Source organism: Sceloporus undulatus, chromosome 4 (genome assembly GCF_019175285.1).
Source record: "Sceloporus undulatus isolate JIND9_A2432 ecotype Alabama chromosome 4, SceUnd_v1.1, whole genome shotgun sequence".
Classification (NCBI taxonomy): domain Eukaryota; kingdom Metazoa; phylum Chordata; class Lepidosauria; order Squamata; family Phrynosomatidae; genus Sceloporus; species Sceloporus undulatus.
The window spans coordinates 92472216-92498303 of NC_056525.1; the positions used below are offsets into that span (position 1 = coordinate 92472216).

The 26088-nt window shown below is 38.3% G+C and overlaps 1 protein-coding gene across 1 annotated transcript in view; it reads right to left on the minus strand.

Annotated features, from left to right (window-relative positions):
• Positions 1–21181, minus strand: part of ANKRD13C (ankyrin repeat domain 13C) — a 26567-nt gene extending 5386 nt beyond the window's left edge. Inside the window, exons 1-11 of the mRNA XM_042463531.1 lie at positions 21037–21181; positions 18228–18332; positions 17046–17131; positions 15179–15224; positions 13157–13223; positions 11941–12085; positions 9879–10010; positions 8527–8688; positions 6905–6984; positions 4493–4591; positions 3536–3636 (exon numbers count right to left, since the gene is read on the minus strand). Coding sequence (XP_042319465.1) covers positions 3536–3636; positions 4493–4591; positions 6905–6984; positions 8527–8688; positions 9879–10010; positions 11941–12085; positions 13157–13223; positions 15179–15224; positions 17046–17131; positions 18228–18332; positions 21037–21052 — 1039 coding nt within the window. The 5' untranslated portion in view covers positions 21053–21181. The remainder of the gene's footprint in view (positions 1–3535; positions 3637–4492; positions 4592–6904; positions 6985–8526; positions 8689–9878; positions 10011–11940; positions 12086–13156; positions 13224–15178; positions 15225–17045; positions 17132–18227; positions 18333–21036) is intronic.
• Positions 21182–26088: the final 4907 nt, after the last annotated feature.

Sequence of the window (26088 nt, forward strand, 5' to 3'; positions counted from 1 at the left end):
CTTTTAGCAGCCTTGGCATATAAGGTTGTTTTTTTTCCTTGCAAATTAGACTTGCCACAGATAACATATTAAGAGTCACTGGTGTTTTTACTAAATAATCACCAGACACAAAAATAAACTGACCTTACTCTGAAGTAAGCCCAGTTCGATCAAGTGGAATTTAATTCTTGATACATGGGTGTGATAAAGTTATACTGCTCTACTCTGATATCCTTGGATATATCTGCATTGTTATTATTAAGTATTAAATGCCGTATTTTTTCATATAGTTTGTTTCAGTTATTACTAATTTATAAAAAATAAGTTCTCTAGAGATTCATTTGTTTTGTTTTTTGTTTTTACATGAAGAGACCAAAAAAAAAAACAAAAAAAAAACAAAAACAAAAAAAAAAACCCATAACCAAAACTGAAATAACATTTTTTTGGCTTATCTTATAAGATACTATCATTTAATGTAGCATATAAGGTTGTTTTATATGTGACATATGAATCACAATCTGACAATAGCAGCATACCTTCATGTAACAACTCTCACACTGTAAGAGAGCCAAAATCTGTTGCTCATTTCACTTTGGACGATATTGATCTTTCATCTTTTACTAAAGATTTCTGTGGAGAGGACCTTTTTTTTAAGTTGTGGTCCCATACGCAGAATTCTTTTGTCTACAAATTCTGCCTACAGCACTGTGTAAACTTACAGCACTATATAAATAAAAGGTGATGATGATGATGATGATGATGATGATGATGATAATAATAATAATAATAATTTATTGCATCCACTGAACTTTTTTTTTATTATTTGCTGCTTTTTTTGTTGTACTATTATGATTTCATCTGATACTATTTTAATCAACAGTTAATTATTTTAACTTATTTCCAGTTGGCCTTAAAATGATGAGACTCATTCACCCAACTATTTTTCTCAGATGGGAGCACAATGGGTCTTTTTATCCCACTGCTGTCACCAATATTGTGATGGCTACCTCCCTATCTGCCACCAAATTGCATGACAAAACCCTCAAACTCAGATAGATCCCTTGCTTGAGTGACTCCCACACTTTTCTTTTACCTCTGGGCAACTGTCTAAGACAGGACACTCACTATTTTGAGTGTTCTGAGCAATAAAATTATTATTAATCCCTGGTAGCATTTGGCTTATAGTTTCTTAAAATACTTCAAGTGACCACAGACAAAAGAAAACTTTATTTACAAGATAGTTGGTTACAGTATCTCTCTTCTAGGTGATATTCAGAGTTGATACGGTGTTTATGTGCTTAAATGGTTACAAAGATTCACAGTATCTGTTACTAACTATATTCTAGAAGTGGTCTCTAGGTTATAGTTTCACATAAAACTTTTTTACTAGACTCTGAGCTTTAAAACTTTGTTTCTACTTTATGCCTCTTCCACAAACACCAATTCAACTTCCACACTTGACCTCTTGTCAGGCCAATCTGGGTATTCAAAGCCCTTCCACCTGCCCCCTTCAGCACCTTGGCTGTTAAAGCCCCTCAGGATTTAATATACCTCTAACTCAGAGCTCTGTCCCTATTTGGCCCCTATCCTATTCCCTATCTACCTCATAAATGCTCCTCTCCTCCTATTTATACTTGCTCCTGCAAGTAGCCCCCACCTTTTGTTGGTCAAGCTCCCATTGGCTGATGCCAATGCTCCAATCTGCCTTTTCTCCTCAAGCAGCTTCTGTGTCATCATGAAGGTCAGCCCCAAAAAGAGTGTATTGCAGTAGTCTAGATGGGAAGTTACCAGTGCATGAAACTACTCTGATAAGGACATCCCTGTCCTAAAATAGTCACAGTCTGCATCATTTGTTTAGAAAGTATTATAGATTACTTCCCTAGAATATTAAAAAACAGTAAAGCTGTTTCTCTTATTCAACTGTAAAATTCAGACACCACTAGGAATTGAATATGACATTTCTAGGCTCTATAGAGCAATAAAGGGTTGCTGAAAAACTGAGCTGGAGACAGAGGGACTGTTTATGTGTTTGAAAAAGCTGAAGGGGATCTGACAGCAGAATTGCCAGTTACAGTATATATTCAGTCCTTTTTTACTTCTGATTAACAGCTTCCATAGTGTCTTATCTAATATGAAAAATGTAACAAATCTGACAAAGGTGATAATATGACAAAATTGGCATAGGACATAAGAAATTATGCTCCCTTAAAACCACTTGTGGCTCTCTTATGAACACTTCAAACTGGCTGAAGTTAAAAAAAAGGAAGTGAACATTTAAAAGTGTGCTAATACTGCTTTGTATCTGAGTAGTATTTTGAAATCCTTCCTCCCTACTCTCCCACAAAGTCACACTCCAAAAGGAATAAGGATTTAGGAAAAGGCAAAGGCAAAGAAATCTCTCAGCTGAAATAGATGACACATCAAGTGTGTGACTGTACTTGACACATTTTTTAAAAAAAAAACTCTCAAAGGAAGTGGTAATCCTTTCCAATCAGCAGCAGTTTTGATGATCCCTACCGCCAAAACTTCAGGCAATAAAGGCTGTCCCTTGCAGCAACAGTAGCTTTGGGGCAGGGGAATCTTCATGAGGGCTGGGGCACAGGGGAATGGCTTGATCACCACCACTCCTGCATCACAGTCTCAGTTCTGCCCCTGGCCAGTCAAACGGCAGATTAGGGAACAGGAATTCAGCCTGTGCTGTTTGGGATTACACTCCCCTTGAAATCTCAGGCTCGCAGTTTGGGGTTTCCCCTGGAATAAACTCTGAGCCTGGAGGCCCAGGTTTCAGCAGTGGCCAAAAGTAATACATTTGCACATCTAAAACTAGTGAGCCAGCTATGCTTTGTTCCCTGAGGTGTCAGATTTGGCTACAGTGACATATACCTTGACTGTTCATAAACTTCAGTGGGTCCAAAATGCGGTGGCCAGAACACTGACCAGAACCAGTTATAGGGAGCATATAACTTCCTTGTTAAAAGAGCTTCACTGACTAATGATTTGTTTGTGGTCATGGCCAATGCTGTTCATGACTTATGTGTTTGTCATCAGCTATGAAGACCTATACAGCTTAGGTCCACTCTATCTGAAAGACCTTACCTCCTCATATGAACCTGCAAGAACTCTTTAAGATCTTCAAGGAAAGGATTTCTCTCGGCCCTGCCACCATCACAAGTTCAGTTGGTGAGGATACAAGAGAGAGCCTTCTGAGTGGCTGCTCCCACCCCCTGGAACTCCCTTCCACAGGAGGCTAAGTTGGCCCCCTCCCTATTTTCCTTTGGCCAGCAGGCAAAAACCTTTTTGTTTAAGCAGGTTTTTAACATGCAACTGTGCAAGGGAGACTTTTTTAGGGGGATGTGAGTTTTATTTATTTTTTTAATGTTTGTACGTATTTAAATAATTTTATATTGTTTTAATCTCAAAGGTGCCAACAAGATCCCTTTGCATTTTTCATTGTGCAATGGCATGCCCATTCCTCCAAATGTCTAAGTGGCATATTACTCACCCCAAAGACTGAGATATTTAAAGAGCAACCTTGAAATCAGAACAGAAAGCTCACCTAACTTTACAGGAAAGCCTGGTGGAAGTTTCATCTGCACAAATTCCCGGAGTTTGTTAAAGTGCTTGAAGGGTGCAATTACTTCTAAAACATTCAATAACCTAAAACAGAAAAGGCACAAGTGTGACAAACACGCTCTGAATCAGTATGCTATCAGAAGAGGTTCTTAAAGTCTCCTGGCTACTGATCCATGTAATTGGATTTGACTACAGAAACAATTTTTAAAAACAAACCATCAAACAAACAATCTGGTGATTATTTATTTAAGCCAAAAAGTAGTTACAATAGCTCAGAGACAGTGGTTTAGTCTCTGCACCCTCCCCAATGCTGCAAACTCTTTCATATTCTCATCCAAACTGGCCCCAAAAATGTCTGAAAACAAAAGCAGAAGCCATGTGTTGTCACTTTTGATCATGTTGGAGTAGCCACTGCACTGCACTGTCATTGACAGAGAAGCAGGATATAAATAAAGTTTTATATTTATTATTATTATTACTCTCCACCTCTTTGCAGTTGCCCACACTGATTTAGAACTATCCAAAGCAATTTTTCCCTGACATGGATGGCATCAAGAGGCCATAGTTACGTCCCAAAGGGCAGGGATCCTTGCAACAAATTCTTGATTGGCCCACAAAACCCCCTGCCCCTTTGAATGGAAATTCAGCTTTAAGTATATCTATGTTTTTCAGTTACCACTCACTATAAGGCAGTTTCTTTAGTTTTCAAAGAACTGTGTATGTGTTGGGGTATGTGTCTGGGATGCGGAAGAGCCCAAAGTTCCCTTTTTGGGGGGACAAATTTGTGCAAAAGAAGAATCAGAATTCTAATTCTAATACAAACAACTATTATTCTGAGATAAAGTATTACATTCCAGTTTCTAGAATAGGCAAAAGCAGTGTATTTTAGATTCACTTCATAGCCTTTCAGAAATATTTGTAGCAGACAGTTTAGACTTACGATTCAATTCCCAGAGGAAATTCTTGGCTCATGGCTATTGTGGCTTTAAATGTTTTCTTGCTTTCTTTGCAGACCAGTTCTCTACCCAAATGAGGTGCTCTAGTTAAAGAAAATAAAAATTAAAACTTCTCTAAAGATTCAAGTTTCTCAAATAATAAAATCATGGGATACATTTCAACTAGGCAGGAAAGCAGGCTGACAGAAATTGTTTATTGAAGACTGGAAGAACTGATGCAGCAGGAAATGAAATTGACAAGTTGCCCAATGCCTACAGATAACAGTAACTGAGCTGGAATCTATTAAGAAAGAGAGTGATATAAAGAAAGACATACATAAACAGACACACAGCCCAGTCTGGCCATATAAAATTCCGTATGGTCAAGAGTCAATGGCCAGGACCTAAAGCTGCTATTTATCTTCTATCTATAGAACTCAAACCCTTACTACTGTTTCAAAAAGCATTCCATCTGTGTAATGAAGAGGACTAAAGAAAATAGTATTAAGCTTCTTGATTATGCCATTTTGTCCCAACAGTTCTTTGGATTTTGACCAATGAGCTCCATCACTTTAACTAGAATAGAAATAATTCAGAAACCCTTTAAGGAATAGATATAGGCAGGTTAGTGTCTAGTTTTTGTGAACAGACTACTTCTGATGGAGAATTTTGTATACTTAAAATTAAGCATTTTTATAGTGAAACATAACTTCTTTGAGAATTTTATAAACTGTTATTTCTACTATTCATGGCAGCCAAATTCAAGAGAGCTACTTTACTTTTAATTATGCCCAGGGTATTATGCATCCTTAGTGGGCCTTACTGGAAAAACATATTCCCCCTTCACTCTACTTCTCTCTCACACACAGTTCCCCACATAGTGTATCAAAGAGTTATTTAGAGGCGGGCTGTACCCGCCCCTTTCCCTGGTGTATTGGGGCCTCAGCTGCCAGAACGGCAGCCGCTGAGGCCCCAATCCGCCGCTTTTCAGGCTGCGGGGAAGCGGCAAAATGCCGCTTCCCCGCAGCCTGAAAAGGGGTGTCCTTGGGGCTTCAAGCCCCAAGGACACCCCGCAGCAGTGGGGAGGAGGAGAAAGGGCCACTTGGCCCCTTTCTCCCTTGCTTCGCTGGGCGCAGCCGTCTGAAGGCTGCGCCCAGCGACGCAAAGCGGCGACGCAAACCAGGAAGGAGCTCCGAAATGGAGCTCCTTCCTGGTCTGCGCTAAGGGTGCACTAGGTGCCCTGGCGCAGAGCGAGGATGTCACGTCCGCGCCGCCCCATATAGAGGCGGTGCGGCCGTGACGTCCTCATGGCGGCGGCCGTCTGGAACGGCCGCTGTCATTTTTTATGCGCAGAGCACGTATTAGGGTTAGGGAGGTGCAGAAGCACCGCACCTCCCTAACCCTAGTACGCGCTCCTTGCATACTTTAATGGCGGTGTGTAACCCGCCAAAAACTGTTTGCTGACAATTGCTGTTCAACAAAGGAAACAAAAAACCCTGTTGGGAATAGTTTCACTGTTGTTGCAATAACAAGTCTTCTCATACTTTTCATACTACCTAAATCGCTAGATACAAAATTAAGAATCAGATTCTCTTAATCCGATGAGAAAGATAGGCACATGCTTAATTTTATCTCAAAGAATCAACAAGAAGCTTTAAAAAAACCAGCAGATAAGCCCACATAATTTTAAGTCTGTGAGCAAAATCTAAGCGGACCAGTCTATGTTCTATTGAATTAGACTTTATCTAATATCACTGCTGTTAAAGATAGGAAAAATGATTTTGCATACAGTGGTACCTCGGGATACGAAATACCCAGGTTACGAAATTTTCGGGATACGAAAAAATCCCATAGGGAATTATTGTTTCGGGTTACGAATGTTTTTTCGGGTTACGAAAAAACTTTTGGTGCTTTTTTCGGCTTTTTCGCACAGAATCGCGGCTTTTCCCCATTAGCGCCTATGGCAATTCGGCTTACGAAGGCTTTTCGGGTTACGAAAGCGGCCGCGTTACGAATTAATTTCGTAACCCGAGGCACCACTGTACTCTTAAGATGTACTAGATTCACCAGAAAAAGAACTGTGAGGTTAACCAAGAGCAGAAGCTTATACAAAAAATGTGGTTGTCATAGCAAGTCTCACACATTATTAAATTTCACAACTTTGCACTTTTACAATCCAGAGCAAAAGCTATTTGATTACTTCACATAATTCTAATGGAAAAGTTATCCTTGCTTCAGCAGCTGCTTATAGAATAATATGTAGAAACACCCTTTAAAACAAAACAAAACAAAAAAAAAGGGGGGGGGTGGGATTTTTAACTTGATAGTTCCAGAAATTCAGAATATTTGTGGTTCTGGTAATATCTGGTTCTACATATTTTCAAAATAACTTTATCACCATGGATATTAATACTCACTTTCCATTTTCTGCAGATATGTACTCCTCCCACGTAATTGTGTTGGGTGGAGGTGACGTAAGAGACTGCCTTCTGACAGGCTGTTAAAAAACACATGGTATTCTTTGTAAATGGAAATAATATTTCATAGCCTAATAGTGCTAACTAAGCACACTTCTCAGTCTACAGAAAAATAAATTGGAACAATCTGAAATGAAGCATAACAAATAATCATGATCTTCCTCTTGAAGTAATTTAAAAGAAGATGCATATTAATCCAATGTAAAATCACCCCCAAACCTAGTATGACAGGTAAGCCCAGTGTAAACATGTACTTAGTACATTCAAAAGCCATACATGTGCCCTAGAACCCTGCAAAATATGAAGCTTCTAGGTGGGATTTTCCTAGATGATTAGGTGAGCTCTGGAACCCTTTTCTAGACAGAGATTATTATGTAGACATCAACAATGAAAGCATCTATTTGGCCCACTCTAGCCTACTCATGATCAAGCTGTCAGTGAGACTTTACAAACCTAATTTATAACTTTAGATTACAACTATTAAGCATACCATTAGCATTTATATATACTGTTGTATCATGAACTGTCCATTTATACACCCTGAAATCTGACCCTCAATGGCCTTTAAACTTACAGAATTACTAGCATTCTATCAACACACCAAATTGTGGCAGCCATGAGCACAAAAAGCACTCTTAAATCTACATTTTTTTTTAATTCAAAACACCATGCCATCTCTCAAGGAGGTAGAGGGAGACAACACACATTAAGATTATAGCTTCAGTTTCTTGGTAGAAATAAAAGAGATTCCTATTTTAGAAGTATTGAAAGAAAAGGGAAGGGAAGATAGCAGGCTATCAAAACAAAGCAGATAGAAGTTGGGAGCCATGGAGAGAGAGAAGCATCAAGTATGAACTCCATCAACAAAATGACATGCTTAAATTTCTCATTAATAAACTAGGGACACCCTAGTTTAGGAACAATTAACATTACAATAGAGGGGACACTTGCTGTAATTTCACATTTGATGTAAATTTTACCAAAGAAAGATGTCTGCAACTAGCTCTCTGGAATAACAAGTGTTATTAACTTTAGCACAATGTAGTTGGGACTACAGTGATTATTTAGTTATCAAGTGAGGACAAATGCAAAGCACCTTACAGTCAGGTCAATCCTCTCTGGGACTTCCAAAACCCTTGTGTCTGATAATCTCTCATAAACCACAGGAGTGAAAACACATCAATGCAGGGATGTGACAGAAATAAGTTGATGCCTATGCTCCTACATAAAGGAGCTTTCTGTTACTAAGGTTCCACTTTCTATCAACTAATCAATATTTCTGTTTGTTGTTGTTTTGTTTGTTGTGCATCTTCAAGTCATTCCCAATTTATGGTGACCCTAAGGTGACCCTATCACGGGGTTCTGGCAAGATTAATTCAGAGGGGCTTTGTCTTTGTCTTCCTCTGAGACTGAGAGTGTGACTTGCTCAAGGTCACCCAGTGATTTGAACCCCGGTGTCTAGAGTCATAGTCCAAGCTCAAAACGTTATACCATATTGGTTCTCTTCTCGTTTAGATGGAGCTAAAAGGGTGTATGTGGTTGAATACCAAAGTTGGCTATACCTCAAAGTTTTGTTCCATCAGGTTTCCACCTTTGCTCAAGCTTTCCATGATAGCCTTATTTCGAAGAATGTCTTCCTCACTGAGATGTTCTCGTCTTTTCCTTGATTCTAACACAAGCCCATTAACCGAGTAGAAGTCTGCCAAAAAGTTCCCTACCCTTTCCTGCAAAGAAATAAAATAAAATTGCAAAAGACACAAAGCATTTCCTATACAGAATACAGATCATCACCTCACCATTCACTGGCCCTATCTTTACCATTCACTATCTACTTTCTCATTATCTGTTTCCCCCAATTTCTTATTACTTTATGTTCCATTGGTAGCAGTCGACCTTTATCATTATCCCTCCTTTCAATCCAGTCAGGGAGAGCAGGCACAGCAGTCTAACTGATTGTACTGTTTTTTCCCCGACTGCTATTCTGGGGCACAGTAGCACAGAAGACGCCTTAATCAAGAGAGAGGAACCTCCATCCCACTAGTTTATTATTTGGCTTGTAAAAAATGTACAGTTGGCCCTCGGTATCCATGGGGGATCCGTTCTGGACCTCGCCCCGCAGATATCAAAATCTGCAGATACTCATGCCCATGTTGTCCCCAATGGTGGCACATGCATGCAGCCAAGCTGCCATTAGGAACAGCCCCCATTGTCTCATGGTGGCGAGTACACATGGTTGTACCGCCATTGGAGTCAACAGAACTTAATGGTAGTACAACTGTGTGAATGTGCCGCCACCGGACAAGAACGACAGTCCCTCATGGTGACACGGTTGTGTTCTTACACCACCCTTGGGGACAACATGGGCTTGCTGTCCATGGATGCTTAAATACGTAGATACCAAGGGCTGACTGTAAGTTTGCTAAAAGCTTCCCAACAACCTCAGCTCTTTCTCCTTTTCCAAAAAAATAACAGTCCCAGATATCTCTGGTCAGAGACTGGAGATAAAAACATGGATTCCCCAAGAGCACTAACACAAAGAGATTTGCTTCCCTTTCCTCTTCTTCGGAGGAAAAAATGGGGGTGTTTCAGCATGGAGGTACTAGCTGTAAAAGTGCTGTTGCAACCAACACTTGGGAAGTAGTGGCAGCTCAACAGTGCTTCAACCCACCCCTTTTGCACTGGGTCATGTGAGATGAAAGAACTCCAACCTCAGTTGCAGGAGTATTACTTCAGCCTGGACCTATAGGAGCATTTTGCTGTACACACCTTTCTCCAACTGTGTGAGTAAAGCCAACAGTGTTGATAGAATGGCTTTGTCCCCTTTCATACCCAGCCCACAGAGGCTTTGCAGAGGAATCTGGTCTCTAATCCATTTGCACTTCCCCATCCTTGTCTTAAATACAGATAAGCTTACTGTTTTATCTTCTCGGAAAAGCCATCCTGTCTGGGCACGTGTGAAAGTAATTGATTTGGTTGATAATGTTGCTGAATAAATATCACTGCTCATCAAAATGTCAACTTCTTCCTCTGTTTCCATTTCAGATTCCTTTGAGAGAAAATATCGGACAAGCATATCAGAAAACTTCTTAAGCAGATTTTACAACAAAAATAAGTAAATCTACTGAAACACTATTAAGAAGTTAAGATTTTAGAATATTATTGGTCATCAAAGAAAACTTAAAAAGCAAAACCAAAGGTGGATGAAAAAAATCAAGGACAGAATGCCTACTGAAAAAGAAAGGTCATTGTTTGACATTTCAGTGCTACTAATGAGGATGTCAGGTACAGTGGTACCCCGGGATACGAATTACCCAGCTTACGAATTTTTCGGGATACGAAAAAATCCCATAGGGATTTATTGTTTCGGCTTACGAAGGTTTTTTCGGGTTACGAAAAAACCTCGGCGCTATTTTCAATGGAGCCGCGGCAGAGCCGCGGCTTTTTTTCCATGAGCGCCTATGGCAATTCAGGTTACGAAGGTTTTTCGGGTTACGAAATTAGCCGCGGAACGAATTAATTTCATAACCCGAGGTACCACTGTAGAGTCCTTCTGGGAGGTCATTCCACACATACAGACACTAAATATGCACCTTGTACATTTCCAACACACTAGAAACAATATAAATCCCCATCCACAAAAAAGGAGACACAGAAAACTGTAGCAACTATAGGGCCATAGCATTAATTTACCATGCAAGAAAAATTATGCCCAAAATGCTGCAACATAGACTCCAGTCATAATATGGAGAAATCCCAGAGGTGCAAGCAGGGTTCAGAAAAGGAAGAGGCACCAGGGACAACATCACAAACATACAATGGCTGATGGAGTGTGCAGATGAATTCCAGAAAAAAATCAGCATGTGCTCTATAGACTATAGTAAAACATTTGACTGACAGATCACGAAAAGCTATGTATGGCTTTTAAGTACATGGGAGTGCCACAACATCTGATAGTCCTGATGAGAAATCTGCACTTAGGAGAAGATGCTACTGTTACAATAGAATTTGGAGAAACAGAATGGTTCTCAATTGGCAAGGGTGTCAGGCAACGCTGCATCTTACCACCCGACTTGTTCAACTTTTATGCAGAAAATATAAGAAGAGCAAGTTTGGATTCAGAATGAGGAGTGAAAATAGGAGGACGGAACATCAACAATCTAAGATATATGGATGACACTATACTACTAGTAGAAAACATCGAAGACTTGGAAAAATTACTAAGGAAGGTCACAGAAGAAAGCACAAAGGCAAGTTTAATGCTGAACATAAAAGAAAACAAAAATAATGACCATGGAGGATCTACATAAATTCAACCTAGATAATGAGGAAATCGAAAGTTAAAGATTTCCTGTACCTTGGATCATTGATTAGAAAGAAGACTGCAGTTAAGAAATAAGAAGAAAGCTAGGAATGGGAAGGGGATCTATAAAAGAACTAGAAAAGATCTAAACAGTAAAGATATGCAACTGAGCATTAAAGTTAGAATCATCCAAGCCATTGTATTCCTCATCACCACATATGGATGTGAGAGCTGGACAGTGAAGAAAGCCAGTAAGAAGAAAATCAACTCAATTGAGATGGGGTGTTGGTGAAGAGGGCTGAGGATACCATGCAGATCCAGAAAGACAAACACATTGGTCCTTGAACAGAGATCAGGTCTGAAATTTTTCTGCAAGTCAGGATGACTAAATTGAGGCTGTCGTACTTTGTCCACATCAGAGGAAGACTGCAAATCAGATGGATAGACTCAATCACAGTAAGGCCACATGCCTAAGTCTCAAAACCTGGGCAAAGCAATGGAGGACAGGGGGTGGTGGTGAAGTCTCATCTACAGGATTGCCATGGGTCTGGGTCAGTTAAGAACAACAACAAATATGTTTTAAAACTAAGTATAGGATTTACTTGCATCAAAAACAAAGTTTAAGATACTCACTTTCTAATACTTTAAAACAGTTATCAATCACAGTATGGCTTACCTCATGATGTATTCGTTGGTAAACTTTTTGTTCATTGTCTAAAACTACAAAGGATTCAGAGGGTGCAGCATCACCATTGAAAATGAAGCTCAAGTCCCCTCGTTGGCACTTCATGTCAGTAAAATCTATAAGTGTTGTGTCAAGCCTGTGGAAACATTTGAAGGCTTGAGTTACCCAGATATTCTCCTAGTATTATAGAGAGCACCCTCCATTATATTTAAAGCTTAGGGAAAAAACAGTATGAAGAAGGACTCCATCAGCTCTTCAACACTGCAGAGGTAAAGCAGTTTGATACCACTTTAACTGTCAGGGCTCCATCTGTGGAATCATGGGATTTGCAGTTTGGTGAAGTATTCAGCCTGGTTTGTCAGAGACCCCTGGTGCCTCACCAAACTACGAATCCCAGGATTCTGTACCATAGAGTCATGGCAGTTAAAGTGGTTGGTGTCAAACTGCTTTATTTCTGCAGAGTGGATACATCCCATGTGACATAAACCAAAAAAAAAAAAAAAAGCAACACATTTATTTTTAAAGAAATACAAAAGCTACTTCCATTTGTTCACAATTAAAAACCCATTATAAGTAGTGATTTCAACATTCAGGGACTGCAATCTGCCAAAGTCCATGAAGAGATACTTACACAGCCCTCCCATGACAATACACCCAATAAAATAGTGCCAGTTAAATAAGTCTAATGGAAAGAAGAGCAGAAGGCGGCATATGTACCGCCAAACAGTCACAATCCTTTGAATACTGAGGCGGTGTCTGCACTGAAGAAATAATCCAGTTTGATACCACTTAACTGCCAGGGCTCAATGCTATGGAATTCTGGGAATTGTAGTTTGTTTGGAATAGTAGTCTGACAGAGAAGACTAAATGTCTCACAAAACTACAGTTTCCAGAATTCCACAGTACTGAGCCATGACAGTTAAAGTGGTGTCAAACTGGATTATTTCTGCAGCGTGGATGCAGCCTGAATAGGAAGAATATAAAAAGAAAGACGTGGCAATTTTAAGCATAAGATTAAGAAGGAAGGAGATTTAGGGCTCGAACAAACATAAAAGGTCTTCTGAACATTCTGTGGATAACTCTTTCCAATCTATCAAGAAGTCTTATCTTCTTTTTAGAAGGATATGAAAACTGACCACACAGTCAGATCACAAGAAAATTATTTATTATGTTTATAATGCTAGAGCAAGGTGAAGACTATTCTTACCTGATATTTATACCTTGTTTATATATTTTACATGCATCAGAAGGCAGGATTCGGGAAAGTAAAGGCACTGTATTGAGCAAATATGAGAAACTGTTAAAATTAATGTTACATCAATTCATCTGTAACAACACAGGGTGCTTATCTGTCAGTCAGAATTACAGTTTCAACACCATGAGACCAAGACACCTTAAACTTGGCATTTATACTAACAGGACACTAGGTGTGCACTCCATGGTTATTTGGCTTTTAAGACATATTAGCTGAAAATGCCTTAGTAACTTAAATGCCCATACACCATCCCTAACTAGCATACAAGTTTAGAGCTGGCACAGCCTGAAACCAGGGCGAACAGTTTGAGGGTCAAAGCTATGGCATTCCCTCTCTTAGTTGTGGAAAAGCACCCTTCACAGGCATGGGGTAGCCAAACCCCTCTGTCAGAGGGCTGTAGGAGTGCCCTATGCGAGGGGCGCATGCATAGGCTTGCCAGAAGCTGTGGTTTCACTGACAAAGAGGAAGCATAATTTGCTGATCCTGACAATTGCAAAATTTTGCTTGAAGGCTTTAGGGCATCCAAATAAGTGGAGGCTCAACCCATAAAAAGCCAGGTACTTAGAGTAAACATAATAAAATGACATTAGTTTCCTCACAAGACCACATGCATATCAATGCTATTGGAATCTAGTTTGAGCTGATGAATCCCTGATGTGTTCAAAGCATCCAATATATTTCACAGCAGTAAAGAAAGACACATTTTCATTTTAATTCTTATGAACAGAAGGAGGTTAACAAGCTAACTTGAATTTTGTGCTCTACAAAGGTATTATTAAAAATGCTAGCTTCCATGTTACAAAAAGAAAAAATTATGTGGTTCCTATTACAACACAGGCTCAGTCCACAGAATATTTGCCAATCCTTGAACAATGGTTAAGTGACTGGGAACTCTCTCAGGCTTGTATATTTCCTCACCACCCACCATTTAAACACTTTTCCCTTCCACCTTCAGCAGGAATACAGTAAGTGTTACATCTTGTTTTAGTTTCATGCTAGCCATAGACTGCTGCTGTACTGCAGAAATAATGCAGTATGACACCACTTTAACTGTCATGGTTCCATCCTATGGAAGCCTGGGATTTGTAGTTTGGTGTGGCACCAGAACTCTGACAGGAAAGGCTAAATGGCTCAGAAAACTACAAATCCCACTGAGCCATAGTAGTTAAAGTGGTGGCAATCAAACTGCACCAATTCTGCAATGTAGATGCAGCCATAGTTAGCTTTAACTATTTAAATCATAGTTAACTTAAAGTATTTAAACTTTTAACTATAACTTGAAGTGGATTTAAAAACTCTGGTTAAGATTCAATTTGTGGTAGACGAAGTGACAGCCATTGTAGCAATGAAAAGGTAAACAAGGGACAAATCTGACCAGGAGAAATCATCCACATCTAGTCACAGGTACCACCACAAATTTGGGTTCTTAGATTAAATCAGAACAGGGATTAACTCCAAGTACAAGCCTATTTTGATGTTAACCGTATGAGTAAAAGTAACACATCAGCAAGTTTGTGGTAAATAGTACTATCCTAGACATCATATACTAGTTTCCATGGATACATACACCTGGCAATATTTGCAGGGAGGAGAGTATTTGTGTACAGAGATGCATGCACAAATGCTTCTGTGTAACTAGATTCCTCCATGATCAGTGTTCAAAGTTGTGTGAAAGCCTTTGTATATATACATGCACACCAATCATACAGGGCTTACATGAAAGCCTTTTTAAAGGCCATACTGTTGTAATATGCTGGTCTCAGGATGAGGGGCTTAGCAAAAAACTGTTTACTTTACTCCTTTTACTTATAAATAGGCCTGCAAAGAGTTCTGCATTCAATATAAGCTACAGAGTATGTATTGAATCATAAATTGAAAGAAACAAGGATTCTGAACAATGATGTTTGGATTTGCTACAGCAAATCAGCTATGACAAGTTATGAATGATCACTTTAGACTCCATTAAAAACTTACCCCAACTTTGAAAATCCCAGTGAAGTTCAAGATAGAAGTCACCCAGCTGAAGAGAAAAAAAATGAATTATCTCTTATACGTGAAAAGAAATTATTATTGCTCGTGGTGTTTTCAGAAATGTTTTCACAAATACAACCCTCTTTCATGTTCGACATAAATGGCAGCATGCATTAATGAAATGCAGTCTGCACACCTTTCATGTTAACTCATTTTTCTGATATCTCAATTATCCTCCTTGAATTCATTATGAAAAAACTAAAGTAAGAGCCCCTCAACATTTTTGTTATTAGTGTTAAATATTTATGAACAAAATCAACATTGTTCTGACAAAAACTAATCAGCTAATTATTCAAATCAGACACCCAGTCTATTTTCTCTTCACTCTTGTCAGCAGTGATTTTGGAAGCCCATACCAACAGTATTTCTCCTTGGACTTTGCCAGAAAAGGTCAATTATGCACAACCTTCCCTCTCCATTTTTTTCTTTCTGCAGGAAGAAGTGAAAAACAACACCAGGAGAACCTATGGTTATTTTGCCCTTGTTACTAAACCCAGCAAGATTTTCAGCCCTGCAGATCTTTAAACTGTCTGCTTTAGGGAGCACTTCTTACAAGGATGACTGTTCTGAGGGCAGTAGCATAACAGGCTGGCAAAGGAGGCAGGGGTCAGTCCTTGACTCCTCTGCCAGCTTGCTGCGCTTCTATCTTTGTCCCGAAGGAAGAAATCCCCTTCCCTCTATAGCCAGCACAGAAGCGGCAGAAGTGAGTTGGCAGAAAAGACAACATCTGTGCCTTCTCTACCTTACCTACCTGCATTTGCTTGTACATAAAGCTCTTCTGTGAACCCAAAGCAGAGAGAAAAATGCATAAATTCACAGAGGAAGGATGGCTGCCTTTTCCCTTCCTCATCAGCATGCCTACTTTCTATGCTGGAGACATACAAAGGGGCTTCAATCCCTCCGCATCCACCACAGAAACAAGTCAGGCTAGCACAATAGTGACACTCTCTGCTCTATCAGTCTATGTCGTTTCCTCTCCAGCATTATATACCTGGAAGGAACTTCATCCATCCATTTATGTGGAACTCCTGGTCACCAACACTTGTGAACACTTAAAGCATAGGTGAGAATCATACAACTCTTCAAATGTAGTTGTACTATAAGTCCTAGTAGCTCTGGCAAGGAATGCTATGTGTCGCAGTTGAACAACATTTGAAGAGTTGTACAATTCCTATCTCTGACTTGAAGGCAAAACTGGGTTATTTGAATAAAGGGATAAAGAGTGTACACATTCAAAACTACTGGTAGTTCTTAAACAGTAGTGCAAGGAAAAATACAGTCTGCCCTCCCCATATGTGAGGAATCCGTTCTGGACCCCCCCTCCCGCGTATGGGGAAAAGAATATATGCTCAAGCCCCATAGAAAATAATGGGGCCCGTGCTCACAGGCGGCGCGGGTATGTGCCCCATTACCTTTACTGGGGTTTGCCTTCCACATAAGCTCAAAGCCTCAGAAGGCAAGCCCGCCTATGGGGAGGGCTGAGTGTACTGTAAAAGAGAGAGAAGAAAATATTCTGCTTTTCCTATTAATATCGACAGAAATAAGCAACATCTGACTACAGATCACATCAAGTTGGCATATTTTCCCCAAGACCATTTTACTGTCATATGGTGACTCATCAAGGAATAATCATTCCAAAGGAGATAGCCAAGGACTCTGCAGCTCACAAGAAGATCGGCCAGGCCTACTTGAAAGAGCTGAAACTAATACAGCACTTTCTCCAACACATTAAACTCTAAGTTTAAAAAGCTTGTTCGCCATTTGAAATTACTCACAAATTATTAAAAAGCCAATGGCCCCATAGTCTTACCTCCTTCAGGGCTTTTAATAATCGAGGTCGCTTTTCCTCAACACTCTCCCTAGATTGTTGTTTCAGTTTCCTTAGCAGTGCTGTAACTAAATAAACATACTATAAGCCAAATATAATACAGAAGAATTAGTTATCCAGTAAACTTGGTTCTGTTTTCATCGTTGTCTTTGTTATTAGAAAGCATAAAGCTAATCAGCATTAATAATTTCAATTTTCCCCACATATTGCCATTTAGCTATTACCTGGCTACTAATCTGGATGGAATACTGACATGACTCTTTTAGCATGAGTGGAAGCAATTTCTTATTCAAATTGTATGTAATTAAACATTTAAATCACCCATCTGGAATGTCTATCAATTACATAACTAAGTTTTATATTAAGGATATCAATCCTGAAATGTAATCTAATCAAGATCCTTCTTAGGCCCGGTGGGGTAATCTGGGCTTTACAGTTTCACTTCAATAGGCAGAATGTCTTTTTTCACTTGGATAATTTTTTATGTGAGAAGCAGAATTAACACTAATGCCACTGCTCTTTATTTTGAAGAACAAGAATTAATTTCATGGTATAGAAAGAAAATTCTAACTATACAGCAGGAAGAATTTCTTGATGCTAAGTGTTGTTTGGGTTACCTTGTAAGCATATGGACCATCATTGGAGATTTTTAAACGGAGGTTCCAGGGTCATTCTATCATGGATATGTTAGCTATGGACTGGAGGTGACCCTTTGAACTGCTTCTAATTTTACAATTAAATGATTCTGTCAATTCATTAGTCTGAATTTTAACAAAAGCTTGGTTTAGTTTTACTTAACAATTGCATTATTTAATTCTTGATTTAGTAACAGTTAATCTGGTGCTCCCCTCTCTCTAATTCTCTCCCCCACACCATCCTTATATGTTAACAATGATGCCACTGGTGCAGAAAGATTCAAGATCCATAGGCCATAATTAAGTGATACAGAGCTCCACCCAAATATCAGCTTTTCCTAACAGTCTATAAAAGAACCTAACATAAAAATTCAAAGTAATTTTAAAATGATTTAAAATGATTTATAAAAAATTAGAAATAATTTTAGAGAGTCCAGACATGTTAGTCAGTATTTGCAATACACATCTGATTTTAAAAGCTAAGTGGGTTTCCTTTACATTTATTCTAAACAGAATAGCAGTTTCTTACTCATTTGTCTGTCTCCATAGCTGATGGCTTCTGCAAGAGGACTCCATCCCTGAGCATTTTTCACTTTCACAGGAGCATTGTGGGCCAAAAGCAAGTGGGCACATTCTGTAATAAAGGAAGTGACTGTAATTATTTTCCAAATAAGAATACCAAAATCCTCTGCTACACAAAAGCCACTGACAGATGGACAAAAATAACATAGGAAAAGAAATATATTTTTGTAGTTTATTCAGTTAGGGAGCACATTAAATCTATCTAGCTGAGGACACGGTTTTTCAAATGTAACATTTTAGTGTACATGTTACATCCAAATCTGTTGTTAGGGTCTTCCTATATAATAGGGTGAGTCGAGGAAGCTCATCAAGTTTTCACCTGACTAAAATCAAAACCAGTATCAGTCTCAGCTAACTTATGTAATATATTTCAACAGGATTAAGGCATGACTAACAGTGTCCAACATATTCAGAGCTATTATAAATTTATAAGGAATCATGCCTGAAAGAAGATATTCTGGAAACAAACTGTATGTAGATGATTTTCCTTATGATACAGACTATGCCCCTTTTCAAACCAAAGTATCTTCAATTTTTAATTTCAAAATCAATATTGGAACATGGTATGTGATTCAGAATTGCAAAAGAAGAACAAAAGAAATACAAAAGAAATAGTGTATCACCATTTTGCTCCCACAATAACCAATTGCTTATGAGAAACTCACAAAGATATTGCACACCCCTTTCTCAGCAGCTGGTAATAAGAGGCATAGTGTCTGATATGACAAGTATGCTGGGTCTGCACTGCAGAAATAATCCAGTCTGACACCATTTAACTGCCATGGCTCAATGCTATGTAATTCTGGATATTGTTGTTTTGTGAGACATTTAACCTTCTCTTCCAGAAACATATCCCCTGAAATTACAGCTATTCAGAAGAATTCTGATTCAGTGAATCTACATCTGCTTTCCCACCCTGCCCACAATGTCAACTCAGAAGAGAGAAGACCCAGCCTGCTTTATGGCTGCAGGACAAAAGACCTTTGACTCCTTATGTTGACTGAGCTACACTGATCAACCCCAGTTACTGCTCACAAGTAGTGCCTTTGCAATGCTGCTAGGGGCATTGTCCAGTGGCACAAGGAACTGCACATATACAATTCACAATCAAAACAAATTTAGGAAACATTTCAACACCAATATATATTTTTTTTCTACAAAGTGAGTCTTTACCACTGGTAGACAGCCTTTCTCCCATGCTTCCTGACCCATTTCAATGAACAGATGGATGGATACATCAATGATATTCAATAAGCTACCATCTGAAATAGTGCCCAACACCCATTTTAATTAAATTTTCTTTACCAAAGACCTCACAAAACCCTGGAAGTTCATTCCTTCCTCAAGAGCACATTGAGCTGCTTAACAAAATTTGCATTTATCTGTACAGTACTTCAAGTGCGATTACAACCTGACCCAGTTAAAACTGGAGCCCTCTGAACTGGGAATTTTCAGTTTCATTAAAGTGAACATGACAAAGCATACACAATCCACAGTACTGTACTACTATCACATATCTGGCTGAAGGTTTGGCTATTATGCAACAGTTTCAAGTCTGACCCAATAAATGCAGCATATTCTCTGTGTTATCTCAGGAGGCCTGGCTAATCCTAAATGAACCTTATTATTTTGCTACTGTCCATGTCAAAATAATCCAGGATTTTATCCTAAAGGGACTATTTGCTACAAAATACAGGTTATAGAGGTTTTTTTCCTGTCACCTTGGACACCAAGAGGCTTGCATTATTGTAAGAAAAAAAGCAGCAATTTTCAACGCTGGTCTTTAAGAAGTGAGCTGTATATCAAAATCAGGCCTCTAGTTTCATAATCTAATTTTACAACTTTATTTATTTTTGTGTAGCACCCTCTACAGCTCATAACTTAAATTAGACTGGCATTGGATTTTTTTATCTATCTACCAGGACAACACTTTCAAATGAAAAGCAACTGATATCACACATTTTGTGTGAAGGGTGTGTGTGTGTGTGTGTGTGTGTGTGTGCATGCATGCGTGCGTGTATGTATGTGTGTATGGTATTAAATTAATCTTTTACTTTTTTTGGAAATGAGTGAAGTAATATGACTTGGTGAAAAACCATACAAAGTGAACAAGGAATCAAGCCCAAGTTTTATGCCTGATTAACAAGGGAGATGATGGTCCAAAAGACACTGCAGAAATAATCCAGTTTGAGACAGCTTTAACTGCCTTGGCTCAATACTAGGAAATCCTAGGAACTGTAGTTTATTGTGGCACTAGAGCTGACAGAGAAAGCTAAATGTTTCACAACTGTTCCCAGGATCCCCTAGCCTTGTGCCAGGGGAGTTAAAGCAGTCTCAAACTGGATGATTTCTGCAGTGTTTCAGACAGATGTCACTGAGGGGGGCAGGGAGGTAACTCTAGAAAGAAATGAAGCCAGGAAAAAGAAACACACTTCTCAAAGTGCCCATATTTACTATCTTCTAGACAGAGTCTGGCACAGAGTTCGTGCACACTGTTTTGTTTTCAACATACTACCGGTAAGCTGGTTAGAGACTTGAGAAAAATGGCCTCATGTTTCTTTTGTGTCAGCTTTCCCTTGTTATCTAGTCATGGAAAGCTGACAGAAAGTAAAGAGAGGACCCTTCCTTCCTCTAGCTCATTCTATACCTCCCTTCAAACAATTTTCATATGAGAGAGAAAATCAGCTTAGTAATTTTAGTTTTTGGCTTCTATGCTATATAATTTTATGGGTCTTTTAAGTGGAAACATTACCAACCTTTATTCCCCAGCATCACAGCAAGATGTAAAGGAGTGTTTCCTATAAAGAAAAAACAATCTTGAGTTAATATATACAACTTTTACCAAACATAATAAGATAATTATAACCTTTCACAATCCTATTATTTTCAATTTAAAAGTTTGCATTACTAATCACATGAAAAATCACTTTGGTATATTTCTATATTGTTTCCCATCCAACTATATTCCTAGAAAAATCAATAGGGTAATAATAATTAAAAACATGGCCTTAAAACTACTAAAAGACTCTTGTGTCCTAAATTAACTATGGGCTGCACATTATCAAGAAAGACAGATCTAGGTCACAACCCATAAGGAATTTATTCTAATAAAAAATTTAACATATTTTATTTATTCATTATACAGATCCAGTTTTAAACACTTTAAACTACAATAATGTAAAGTGGAGATCATATGTAGTTATTTACTACATTGCAAACAACCTGAGGATAACTATTTTGAAGGACAGTATATAAATATTGTTTTTAAAAAGTAAGGCGAACAAACACAGTCCTTTAAAAAATAGAGTTAAGATCTTTAAATTATATATCAGCAAGTATTAGGAGTCGCAATTGTGATACAAGATACTGGATATACAATCCAGCTTCTTGACAACCTCAACCTTTGTTTTTTACAAGAGTGAAGAGAGAGAATGACTGGAAAATCTTAGAAGTAGGGTTGGAAAGCTAAGCAGGATTTCCAGAGGTCTGGGACACTTCAGCGTCTTGGAGTATGGCCACAAATTGAAAGGAAATTTTTTTAGTTTTCATAAATTGGGCTTCCGTTTTTGATGAAATGGATGAAGCTGCAGAATTTTGGATTCTGTAACCAAAGGTGTAAATTCAAAGTTATAGTGACAACATAATGGAACTTTCTTCCCTGACTTTTTACAACTCTGGGTGCATCTCAGGAACATGAACTGGAGGACTGCGTAGCTCTCAAGAGAAAGTTTTCTGGGTACATGGGATTGCTGGGTATATGGGATTGCAAATGTGTGCACACCCATAGTCTAATGCTCAAACCACTATGCTATGCTGCAGATACCACCTCCCAATTCTGTTGATGTTCAGGCCAGAAAATATACAGCAGGCTAAAATAGGCTTCACATTATACAAATCTAATTTTATGTGTACATATTAAATTAATGTTACATTTAACAGACATAACTACATAATGAAAACTAAAGGACAAGAAGAGGTTTGTTGTTAAACTGGCAAATAATAGGAGTTGTTCTCCAATTAAGCAAGTTTAACTCATTAATGTGCTCCAGTCAATAGTCTGGAATGTGCTTAAGTTTGCACACAAACAGAACAATTCTTTTTAAGGAAAAAAAGACTTTGTCTTTAGGAGATGCACACAGTAAACACTATCACCAGGGAGGGGGGAATCATTCTGTAAGGCAGAGAATAGCCAAGTTCCTGCTATCCTAAAATAACACCAGTTTTTATAGGTACTTGTAGTAGAAGTTAGGTGTTTTTCAAGTTATTTTATTTAATCATGAGGTTTTTGTGCAATACATAATAAAAAGGTTTTTCTGTTTACAGTGGTAGCGCCTAAACTGTGTTCAAGACATATGTTTCTACAACAACAACAATAAATCTGGTGAGCAGCCTCTAACTTTTAACATGAAATATCTGAATGATGGAATTCAACATGGGAACCGGAAACAAAGCATTCTGCCAGTCTAGCCAATCTACTCTGCATAGCTTTGTGGTTGCATTTTTGTAAAAATGTCGGCAACTACAATATTACTGATTGTTAAATAATGCGATGCAAGTTATTTTAACCCTACATGTGAATCAAGTTGGTGTTTTAGCCAATTATGGAGTAACTAATAGATCCATGAATTAGCTTTTTTTAAAAAAAAACTAGAGGTACATATACACTGTAGGGATAATGCAGTTTGACTTCACTTTAACTGCCATTGCTCTATCCTACAGAATCCTAGGGTTTGTAGTTTTGTGAGGGACCAGCACTCTTTGGTAGACAAGACTAAAGATCTTGTAAAACTACAAATCTCAGGATTCCATAGGATGGAGCTACAGCTACAGTGGCATCAAACTACATTATTTCTACAGTGTAAATGCACCTTACATCCTGAAGATGTAGATTTGAGTTTGAGCACCACATTTTCCAACTTTTAGAATAAACATATCACCAACACCAGCCTGATGAATGGAACATGGCATGGCAGACCTAGTGACCTCTGCCACTAGGGCCTCCACTGCCACAAATGGTTTTTGGAGTACTAAAGATCACAAACATATTCCAGTAGACAGAGTGAAATCCCACTCAGAACAGATAACAGATCTATGTCACAGATTCAATAACATTTGTGCACAGGATATCCCTCTTGCTATGATGCAGTCCTGTTACTAGAGTTCATCCAACTCATCACTGGTTCCAGACATGATCAAGGGCTTGTGAGGCCACATTCAATTCAGATGTTCCCGCAAGCTTTGTAACATCTATGTACTCATAACACTTTGCTCCAAATCCCAAAATGAACTCTCTTCAACTGGATTCATACAATGTGAAACAACAAGAGGGTATTCGGTGGCACAAGACAATTAAATGACAAAAGGAATGAGGAATAATAAAATTGAAACCAACTCTGAAGGCAGGAATGAAATCTGTGGTGCACAGTGCTTTCAACACCAAACCAAAAAACTGGTCCAGGAGGATATTACTGCTGATAGTATCAAAAGCCAAATATGAATTTTTCCATGAAATATGTAAGACTGTGTCACATCACCACAGGGGATTTTCAAAGGAAAGTGAATATCAACATCATGAAAATCCAGAATAGTATGGCATTCCTTTTAATGTGATCTCAAAGCATATTGTGTTTGGTCTTTACCTTTTGTTTATAGGCCGCAGAAAGGGCCTGTACTAGGCATACATTTAAAATATTTTTTAAAAATTAATGATAATTTTTCTCTATTTGATTTTTTTAGCTACTGAAGAAATACATAAAAGATAGCATAAGAAGTCACTGCTTTAACTTTAGCTTCAGCATTCAACAGGGAAGTATTTTTGCAACATGAAGAGCACATCTTATTTTGTTGTTTAAATCTATGGATCTTACATCCTAGAATATTTGTCTTAACTGAACAGTGATATTTCTAGGCTTTTAAATGCTGCTCTGTCACAAAGGTTCACAAGTACCAAGTTTATGTACTAGTGACAACCCTAACACTTAGGTGGCCTTGAGACTGCTTGAATATGCACTTCCTCCATTCAAAAATAATAATGTCAAAACAACAGTCACTAATGTAGTGTCCTGTCACAGAATACACGCTGTATGTATAATACAGAAAATGCCACCCAAGAGAAAGTAATTTCTGGTACCATCTCCTATCCTATTTAATATCACTGAGTATTTGAGCACATGGCAACATGTACCATTTTCAAAATAACATTTCACTATTCTTACCAACAGATCTTAGCTGCTCCTTGCAGGACAAATAAGCCAAGTAGTACAAAGAATTATCATAGGAAAAACAAAGCAAAACTGGAATTCACTAGAAAATTAAATTGAATTCTCAAGGAGAAAAAAGATAAACAGACAGCACTTATCTTATATAATAGCAAACAACATAAACTAAGATTTGCTTGGTGGTCTCAAACTTAATTCCTTGACAGTCATAATTGTTTCTGACAGTTTTATTGGGGTAACAATGTCAGATCAACTAGAATAATTAAAATCCTTTTGATCAACTAAACTTTTGACCCTATTTAATCAGGCTTTTTTTAAAGTTAAGTGAAAGTGTTGGTAACAGTTTTAGGTACCATACTGATACTATCTTAGAATAGACATCCCTCCTTCTTTCTCAAGCAAGAGACAGAGCTTCTTCCAAAGTTGTACCTGCTGCATTACATAATCAAACTGCACAAAATCTAAGTAGCTCTTTCAAATTCTAGGCCGTCTCCCTTATCCAAAATGCTAGGGACCAGACATATTTGGGTTTTTTGGGGGGATTTTAGAATACCTGTATCTGCATATATGTACATAATGAGATACCTTGGAGAAGGGACCCAAGTCTAATCACAAAATTCATTTATAATTCATATACTGTTTATGCACATAGCCTAAAAGTAATTTTATACAATATTTTGTGCATAAAACAAAGTTTGTGTACACTGAACCATCAGAAAGCAAAGGTGTCACAATCTCAGCCACCCATGAAAAAAGTTTTGATTTCTGGAGTATTTCAGATTTTGGAATTCCAGGTAAGGGAGATGTAAGACTAGGAAACGGTGCAACGGATACATACAACAAGAAAAGAGATACCACCTCAGCATTAGGAAGAACTTCCTGACAATAAGAGCTGTTTGAAAGTGGAACACACTCTCTTGGAGAGTAGTGGAGTCTTCTTCTTTGGCAAGCTTTAAAAAGAGGCTGAGAGGCCATCTGTTTAGGATGCTTTGACTGCAAGTTCCTGCATGTCAGGGAGTTGGACTGGTTGGCCCTTATGGTCTCTTCCAGCTCTATGATTCTATCCTGTATTAACCTATCTATATTAAAGCCAAATATTTAATTAACTGATTAAAACACAACAAAACTTTAACAGGATTTGAGCCTTTGCTGTAATACAATTGCATAGTTTCACTACAATGATCACTCATTTAATTCTGATAGGGATAATGAAAACTGCACATACTGCTCTCTTCTTTCCTATTACAGGCAGCAAACACAAGAATACATACTGTACATGTTTCTTTTACACTGAAGGATTGTTTGCAAAGGATGTCCTTACTCATACATTACAAGAATTTTCTCAAATGTTCATTACAACTATTACTTCATTCTTTACTGGCATAAATGGACTAAGATCTTAGGTCTCACTATTGAAGGCATACATTCCTGGGAGAATCTCTAGCCAAATAAACACATACTGTTTTGGCATTCACAGTAGTACAAAACAGAATTTCTGACCCAACAGAAATTAAATTTTTCCTTAACCCTATGGGAAATAGATTATGACTGGCCAAGGGCCACATGGGTTCACTGGACTGGACTCAGGAT